This window comes from Sceloporus occidentalis, unplaced genomic scaffold, assembly GCF_023333645.1.
Source record: "Sceloporus occidentalis isolate IW3139 unplaced genomic scaffold, rSceOcc1.0.p SCAF_354, whole genome shotgun sequence".
In the NCBI taxonomy this organism is placed as follows: Eukaryota; Metazoa; Chordata; class Lepidosauria; order Squamata; family Phrynosomatidae; genus Sceloporus; species Sceloporus occidentalis.
In genome coordinates this window covers 361,471-370,948 of record NW_028317334.1, presented here as the reverse complement: position 1 = coordinate 370,948, position 9,478 = coordinate 361,471, and the positions used below count along the sequence as shown (strand labels likewise).

The 9,478-nt window shown below is 44.5% G+C and overlaps 1 protein-coding gene across 1 annotated transcript; it reads left to right on the top strand.

Annotated features, from left to right (window-relative positions):
* The first annotated feature begins 582 nt into the window (after nt 1–582).
* Nucleotides 583–2,693, top strand: LOC149273997 (uncharacterized). Its single transcript, XM_089505948.1, has 2 exons — nt 583–763; nt 1,412–2,693. Exons 1-2 carry the CDS (start codon nt 583–585, stop codon nt 2,227–2,229), a joined length of 999 nt encoding a protein of 332 aa, XP_089362074.1. The 3' UTR covers nt 2,230–2,693.
* Nucleotides 2,694–9,478: the final 6,785 nt, after the last annotated feature.

Genomic DNA, 9,478 nt, shown 5'->3' with positions numbered 1-9,478 from the left:
TTTCCTTTATTAATCTTAAATCTTGTAAGTTTACCAAACCATTTTAAATCACCCATAACATCTTCTATATTATTTAGCGGATCCTCCAATATTACAACTAAATCGTCTGCGTAGGCTCTAACTTTCACTTCCTCTTTCTTTATTTTTATTCCCTCAATCCTTGGATTATTTCTAATTTTGTTCATTAAGAATTCTAATACAGTTATAAATAATAACGGCGATAGCAGGCATCCTTGCCTTGTCCCTCTTTGTATACCAAATTCTTTCGTTAATTCTCCGTTAATTTTTAAACAGGCTGTCTGGTTTTTATAGATTTCTTTCCCATTATTAACAAAAGCTTCTCCCATATTCATTTGTTTTAATAATTCAAACATAAAATTCCAGCTAATGCTGTCAAAGCTTTTCCGCGTCGACCAATAATAAAGCAGCCTAAATTATATTGTTTATAATATTACATATTATATTGAAAATATTTGAGACAAACTGGATCTCAAAGGCAGTAGCTTTTTTCTTGCTGACAGAATTTAAAGTTTATTTCCTGGACTGAATTCTAAAGTGATCAAATAGTATTTCTGATGCACCATGTGCTTTCCTCCCCTTTTGCTTAGTCACTCTCTGGATGAGGGCTATTTTCTATTGCAGGTGACCTTTGCGGATGTGGCTGTATATTTCACTGAGGACGAATGGAAACTGTTGACAAAGAAGCAGAAACTTATGTATAATCATATAATGATGGAGAATTATGAGAACGTGGCCTCTGTGGGTAAGGAACCGGAATTCACTAGCACTATAGAATCATAGAGTTGGAATAGATCACAAGGGCCATCCAGTTCAACCCACTTCTGCCATACAGGAATACACATTCCAAGCACCATCCAGCCTCTGTTTAAAGACCTCCAAAGAAGAGGACTCCACCAAACTCTAAGGGAATATATTCCACTGTACACCCAACTCCAACCCACATCAATCCGCATGCAAGCTTTATACTGTACTGGTTGTGAGTCATCTCCTGGTGCCACACAGCATGAAGCATCCTCTGCAGTTAGCTTGCATCATGCCATGTGCTCTGACTCAACACTCTATGGCAGTCTCACAGGAAATGATGCCACTTTTCAATTAAAATAGTTTTAGATATATTTAATGGAATATTTTTCAATGGCCTGACTATCTGCTTCTACTGATTTCCTCATGGCAGTTCCCCTTCAATCTCTCCTTTAGTATCTCCTATAACAATACAGTCATTATATGGATTTGGGGGCATCCAGAACAGAATCATGCTCAGGTCACTCACACCAATTTTTTAAATTTAATATCAAATAGGAAGGGGTGAACGTGGGGCTAAACCTTGGGGTAACACTTTCCTCTCTTAACACTGAGATTCAGTCTTGTCTGTCATTGTCCTCTTTTACAGAAGAATTTGTTAGTCACAAGAGAGTCCACACAAGAAAGAAGTCACATAAATGCCAGCATTGTGGGAAATGTTTTTCTTCAAAGTCATACCTATTTACACATCAGAGAGTCCACACAGGAGAGAAGCCATACAAATGCCAGCATTGTGGGAAATGTTTTTCTTTGAAGTCAAACCTAGAAAGACATCAGAGAGTCCACGCAGGAGAGAAGCCATACAAATGCCAGCATTGTGGGAAAGGTTTTTCTTCAAAATCATACCTATTTACACATCAGAGAGTCCACACAGGAGAGAAGCCATACAAATGCCAGCATTGTGGGAAATGTTTTTCTTCAAAGTCATACCTATTTACACATCAGAGAGTCCACACAGGAGAGAAGCCATACAAATGCCAGCATTGTGAGAAATGTTTTTCTCAGAAGTCACACCTAGTGGCACATCAGAGAGTCCACATAGGAGAGAAGCCATACAAATGCCAGCATTGTGGGAAAGGTTTGTCTTTGAAGTCTTACCTAGTGACACATCAGAGAGTCCACACAGGAGAGAAGCCATACAAATGCCAGCATTGTGGGAAAGGTTTTCCTCAGAAGTCACACCTAGTGACACATCAAAGAGTCCACACAGGAGAGAAGCCATACAAATGCCAGCATTGTGGGAAGTGTTTTTCTTTGAAGTCAAACCTAGTGATACATCAGAGAGTCCACACAGGAGAGAAGCCATACAAATGCCAGCATTGTGGAAAAGGTTTTTCACTGAAGTCATACCTAGAGAGACATCAGAGCATCCACACAGGAGAGAAGCCAAACAAATGCCAGCATTGAACTAATATTTTTTTCAAGAAGGATTGCAGAAAATTTATTTTCAATCCAGTGGTGAAAAGGCCGTTACGATTTGGATTGTAATGTTTGTTTGTCCGTATGTCTGTGGTTTATCTGTGCATATGTCTGTTTATCTTTTAAAGTTACATTTTGTTAAGTTTAGGTTTTAATTGTCTTTACATTCTGCCCTTGGCGTAGGTGGGAGATCCGTTCCAGACCCCTCCCCCCCCCCCCCCAGATAAGCAAAATACCGCACATGCAGCCCTATTCAAGTGAATGGGGCTTGTGCATCTGGTGGTGCCATGGCGCCCATGCGCCATGGGCCCGCACCTCCATCATCCGAATGAGACGCCCCGCCACTTGTGCTCCCATGTGGCTTTCACCATATACTGAATGCCGCATATGACACAGGTGCACTGTAATATAGATAACTGTTTTGGATTATAAACTTGGCTGGGGATTATGATTTGTGGTATAGCTTACCTAGATGGGGGGGGGGGGCTGGGATGTTTTACAGCTGGCTAGAATAGTTATGGGAATGATTAAGAGAAAGGAGTTAGTTTCTGAGAATAGCAAAGGGGGCCTGGTTAACTGTGGGGCATAGTCTCTGGGAATGGGAGGTGGGGACTAGGTTTGGAAGAGGGTGGGATTTTAGGTTTTGGGGTTTCAATGTTTTCTTTGGCTTGGGGAGGGCGATTCTGGCTTAAATGCTGGATTTCTGATTATGTGTTCTCAATAAAATTATTTGTTGTTTCAACACGTTGGACTCTTTGATGCACAGAAGTTCTGAATTTGCACAAAACACACTTTCTTCTCTTCTCGGTCCTCAACTCAGCTCCCAGCCACAAGAAGAACAGAGGCAAACGCATCCTCCAAGTCTCCTCAAGGGAAGAAAGTGTATGAAAGTGTATGAGAAAAGGGGGCAGGGGGCCCTTGAGGAGAGGCATGGCCATGGGGGAGGGGGCAGGGTCATTTAGAGGAAAAGGGGGCTTTGAGGAGCCCCTCTCTCCTGGAAAGTAGGGCAGAGGACAGACCCTCCTCCCTTCCTCTTCATTTGGGGGGAGATGAGGCCTGGCAAGCCCCTTTCTTTGGTCTTCCAATGGGGCACCCTCTTCATCTCTGGGGGGCTGGGATGGGGTTCAGAAGAGGGGAGGCTCCCAGTCAAAAGACTTTTGTGACAAACAAAAAGCATCAGACAGCATAGGCTTCAATAGCATTGGAAACAACAGTTTTCTGGGGGGAAGGGGTTTTCTCTGGGGGAAGGAGGCGCTGTCAGTGGGGGAGAGAAGAGCCCAGATTTAGGCCAAAGCCAAGAGCTGGCAGACGGAGGGAGCTCAAATCCCCTTCTGGGGAGAGGGACACCCCCCTGGCAACTAGGCTTAGAGGCCTAGAGGATCTGGATTACCCCCACACACACACACACACACATTCTTTACTTACCCTTCACAACAACCCTGCAGAGGAGGGCCAGCAGAGAGATCAATGGTCCTCCTCCTGGGAACATACAGAAAGGGCATGAAAGCCATTGTTAGTTCTTTGCCTGAAAGATCCCTTCCTTGAAGGGATGGAGGTTAAAGGAAGGAAAGTGCCAAGGAAAGAGAAGGCATAAAGGGGGCATCTAGATAGGAATCCCTCGGTAGCCATTTGGGGGAAAGGGGCTCTGCCTCTGGACAGAGAGACGGAGAATGTGCTCATTTGGGAAAACGTTAGGGTGCCTATATTGGGCCACCATCCCCTCTGCCTGGAGCCTTCTTCTGCAAGCCCCATAGACAGGGAAGATCTAGATCATGCCCTCCCAGGAAAGGAAGCCCCCACCCTTTGCAACCCCATAGACGGAGGGGAGATGATATTATAAGCGCCAATATTATAATGAAGATTACTATGTATTGTAGGAAAGAAATGGCAATATCTGGGGAAATATATACAAAGGATTTACATTGAAAAGGGGAGGGATTAATAAAAATGGCAAGAATAAGAAGGGGTCCCAAATCCTGAGAGCAGCCCCCAAGCAGCCCTCTCCTGCCTCCCCCCCAAATGCACCTGAGAGGTCCGTGGGACAGCAACCAGGGCCTCCCCAGAAGATCCCAAAACCAGGACAGGTTTCATGCAGGAGAAAACAGGAAGACTGGCTGCAAAATACGTACCTGGCACATTTTTTGAAGGAGGAAGAACTAGAGTATCTCAGATGACAGCCTGCTCCATTGTGGCTGAGGAAGACCTTTTGTCTTGAAATGTCCTCCATCAATTCCCAAAGACAGGGATAATGCCACTTATTCAGTTTCAGTTCATCTATTTTAGCAGGTCACCTGGAGCAGAGATATTGGAGGCAGTTTGTGTCTTGTAATTGTTCCTTTTGTTGTTTTGTTGTAGTCCATTCTTATCGATGTGTATGTCATTGTACTGAAGCCTTTGTGTACCTGTACTCACAATTGCCCTTGTTTATATTATTTTTTGTAGATATTATTCTGTATTACCTAGATTAGTAGGTTATTCATAGTAATAAACTGAAGTTAGCTCCTACATTATCATTTTTTAGATGTTATTCTGCATGATATCAGTATGTTATTCAGACTAGGTAAATTGAAGCTGATTTGTGTATTATAATTGCTCTTTGTACATAGACCTTTTCTTCTCATTACATAGCATTACCTTGTCATTACTTGTTTCATCTTCACTTGGGGAGCAATAAACCTATTTGGACCTAGTCCTCCCGAACTTGGTTTGGTTTCCCCCCAATAACACCCTCCCCCCAAAAAGGAAAGGAGACCCTAAAAGGGAGGTGTGTGTTTCTGATCTCTCTTTCCTTCCTTCGTTCTTCATTAATTTATAATTAATTCTTAAAATGTCATTGAAAACTGGTCTCTTTCAGCAGCAGGCCTGTCCTGGCAGTTTTCTAAAACTGTAAACTTTGATCAGTTTAAAAGGTGGATGGTTTAATACGTCTGTGTCTCCTTTTTCTTTTCAATGGATGGATGTTTGAACTGAAGTTGTCTTCTTAACTGATATTGTGTATTGTTTGGTCTGTCATTGTTCCCTGCCTCCATCCATGGAGAGATGCAGATAAGAAATAATAATAATAATAATAATAATAACAATAATAATTCTTTCTTTCTTTCTGAAAAGCTCTCCTTTGGCCCTGAAAGAAGATCCCAGGTAAAGATGGGGCAGGAAGGAAGGAAGGAAGGAAGGAAGGAAGGAAGGAAGACAAGTTCCCATAAAATCAATACAAGCAACCTCCTCTTTTTCTGTTGGAGCACTAGTATGTTTTTCCTTTTTGCCCCATTGAAAAGGCGTCTCTGGTTTCCACTGGTTTCCAGTACTGAATGTTCTTCTCCATGGACAAATCCTTGAACATTTTCAAAGGAATTAAACCCCTGTCATCTCTCTTCTTGTGTTGGAATAGCATTGGGCTGGGAGGGAGGCAGAGATGGGGGAGCTTTGTAGTCAAATGTGGGGGAATATGTTTGTGCATCAGGACACCCCCCTCCCTCAGCAAATCAGGGTGGGAATAGGAGACCCTTTGTTTTATTCACCCAAATCCTCCTCCTCCTCAAAAAAGCCCCCCCTCCAAGCCCCCCACATGCCACCACTTTCTGCAGCCTTCAACCCACACTTTTCCTGCCCCCAACATGGTGACTTCAGGGAATTTACTGTCAGGAAGTTCTTTCTCATTTTGAGCTGGAAGCTTTTTTCCTGGAGTTTGCATCCATTGCTCCATTTTGCTGTTCTCTGGAGGAACAGAAAACAAGCTTGCTCCCTCCTCAATATGACATCCCTTCAAAGGTTTTCAACAGGGCTTTCATATCCCCTCTTAACTGTCTCTCTTCTCCAGGCTAAACATACCCAGCTCCCTAAGTCTCTTCTCATAGGGCTTTATGGTTTCAAGACCCTTCACCATTTTGGTTGCCCTCATCTGAACACACTCCAGCTTCTCAACATCCTTTTGGAAACGTAGTGCCCAGAACTGGACACAGGATTATGCCAGGTGAGGCCTGACAAAACCAGGTCTCCTATATCTGTGCATGGCATTTTTTCTTCCTAAGTGCAGTGCCTTACATTTCTCCCTGCTGAAATTGATTTTGCTCATTGTGGCCCAGCTTTCTAATCTATTCAGGTTACTATGGATATTGATCCTCTCCTCTGGGGTATTAGCTACTCCTCCTAATTTGGCCTCATCTGTCAATTTGAGAAACAGGCTCTCTGTTCCTTCATCCAAGTCCTTGATAAAGATGTTGATAAGCTCTGGGCCCAGGACAGAAACCGGTGTCACCTCTGTGGCCCAGAACAGCACATAGATGTAGAAAGCCTTAATATTTAATAGTAAGGAGCAATGTGCCATCATGGCGTAATGGACTCTGGGAGACCTGGGTTCAAGTCCTCACTTTGCCATAGAAACTCATTGGGTAACCTTGGGCAAGTCACACTCTCTCAGCCTCAGAGGAAGACAAGAGCAAGCCCGCTCTGAACAAATTTTGTCAAGAAAACCCTGTGATAGGTCCACCTTAGGGTTGCCATACGTTGCCAACATGGAGAAGGCACACAGCAGCAACAACAACAAAACAAAGAAATACCTCTTGTCCTTGGAAGAGATTTCCAACGATGCCTTGCTTCCCAGCTGGGAAAAACAGGAGAATTCCAGAGGTTCCCACTTCCACTAAGATTAGCAGCTCCCTAATTTCCATGGAAGAGGTTTCCTAAGGCATGTGCCAGGACAGAAGGGGGGGGAGGTGGGTTCATGGTGGGTGATTTACCATTTGTCATCTGAACTTGGGGCTCAGAGTTCCTAAGAAGAGGAGGTGCCCAGGCCCCACAGGTTCTCCTCTGAGCCTCCATGAGAGCAAGACTCAGGGAAGGGCCAGTCTGCAATGGGCTGAGAGCCACTTGGATGAAACCTTGAAGGCACTTTTATTTATTTATTTATCTATCTATCTATCTATCTATCTATCTATCTATCTATCTATTTAATGGTATTTAAAAGCTATCAGAGAAGCTTACAATTATTATTTTTAATTAGACAGTTCCCTGCCCTCAGGCTTACAATCTAAAAGACACGACACAAAAGGAGAAGGGAATGGTGGTGGGAAAGGGGATGAGGTCCAGTGGTTCTTCTCTCCCTCTGAGGCCTGGGCCAAGGCAGATGGACTGGAGGGAGGGCTCTTCTTCTTCAGGCTAGCCCTGGTGCAGCTGGGCCTGCCTGGTCACTCCCTCACAGTCCAGAGGATGGCAGTTATGGAGGGAGGAGTCTCTTCTTCCAGGCTAGCCTTGATGGAGCTGGGCCTGCCTGGTCACTCCGTCATGGGCCTGAAGATGGCAGTTATGGAGGGAGGAGTCTCTTCTTCCAAGCTAGCCCTGATGGAGCTGGCCAGGATTGGTTTCAGGGTCTGGCAGTAAGAGAAAGGGACAGACCTCTCAGCCTCTTGAGGTTATTGGCTGTGTTTGCAGAGTACTTCAACAGGAATGTGGATTTCAACAGGTCCTATGAAATGGTTCCTTTGGTCTGATGCCCAGAGAATACAGCACAAGGATTCTACTTTAACTGATATGACAATACTGTAGGGAATCCCGCAGGCTTTGCACATTTGGAAGGTATACTTGGAGTTTCCTGCAAGAACGTTCTAGTGCCGACTACACTACAAATCCCAGGATCCCGTAAGATGTAGTCTAAACAGATAAAGTGGAATCAAAGGGTTCTTTCACACTACACTGTTATAGCACTGTTTCTGTTTTGAGTTTTAATGCCTACATGCTATGAAATGGTGGGATGTGTAGTATGGGAGGCACTAGATCTCTCTGGCTTGGATTTCTAAATGCCTCTCTCTATGCTGCAAATCCCGCATGGATGGTGGTTAGCTCATCCCCACATGCAAGAGCGAGCCTTTGGGGACTGGAAAGTACAGAATGGCCTCTTTGGTCTGTCTCCTTTCCCATCCTAAGGTGGGTTTCTGAAGACAAACCAGTCTTTCTTTCTTGCCTCTGAAGAACATAATAAGCCGGTTCTCCTCCTTCTGCCATAAGCTCACCTTGTGCTAGCCCTACAAACAGCCAAATAATCCAAGGGTCCAGAAAAAGTCCAGCGAACCCTGTCTCCTTTTGCCAGGAAGAGCCAGGCCAAGAAATGCCTTTCCATTGCTCCAAAGGGAGAGCCTTCCTCTGCTGAGGTTGCTCTCCTCCTGGGCAGCTGGAATTCAGAGGGAAAGGGCCGCCTGCCTCTCGACATGGAGGCTCTCTTTAGCCAAGAGACAGTGGGGAAACCCACCCTCCGTGGGTCCATGCCATCCTCCCCACAGGCCTCTCTACACCAGGGACTGTCATGGCATCTTGGAGCAAGGCTGGCCAACACTTTGTGGAAAGAAGGGTTGGTTTTCTCCCTCCAGAACCAGAACCATTTCAAGAAGGGAGATGGGAAATCTTTGTGTAGTACTCAGCATCATAGCTAGATGTCAAAGGGAAGCCATGTTTTCTGGGAGGGAGAAGCAGAGGGATTTTGGAAAAACCCCTTAGTCTTTAAGAAGACTCTCTTGTCTGTAAACCCCCAAGAATAGGATTCCAATGAAGAACAAACCCACTCTCACTGGGAAAGTAAAAGAGGTCAGGAAACGTCTAAGAGCCTGAGTCCTTCTTTCCCAACCCATCCCATCCTAGGGTTGGTTTTCAGTTGAACTAACTTCCTCCTCCAGAATTACTACATGAACTGACCTTGTGTTGTCTTCAAGCCTATCAAAAGAGTGCAGGAAAGCCATCAGGAGGAGAAGGCAATATTCCCCATTGGCTCCCATAAGCTCTCCCTGAATTCTCCCAGGACCTGAGGTTTGGGAGCTAAATCCTAGCTCCTGGGGCAGGGCCTCTAGCAACGCCATTCAGCCGAATGCATAAAGTACCAACCACAGTTGCTTTCAGCTTGTCATTCAAATATTCACAGTATATTTTCCTGTGTGGAAATGAAGATTGACATTTTTAAGAGGCTATTCCCAGATCATTGGGAACTGAGAAAAATATTCTTTTCCAGTTCCTTGGAGAGACAGGATGAAGAAGATGTAATTTAGCCTCCTTGTTTCTAGCCAGATGGAGGATGCAGAGTAGAGAGTGATTCCCCTGCAATCTTTGCCAGTCGAAGCAACAAATCAATTAAGCCTTGCAAAGGCCATTTGCATACAAAACGTTAAAATACAGTACAGCTGTAGGAACAGCATAATAAAAGTACAACACAAGTAAATTGCACAATAATCTTGCATGTAAAAGGTTTAAAATTAAA

Coding starts and splice junctions, on each gene's coding strand:
- LOC149273997 (XM_089505948.1), top strand. CDS start 583: ATGTGCTTTCCTCCCCTTTTGCTTAGTCACTCTCTGGATGAGGGCTAT. Junction 764..1,411: donor TGAGAACGTGGCCTCTGTGG/GTAAGGAACCGG, acceptor CCTCTTTTACAG/AAGAATTTGTTAGTCACAAG.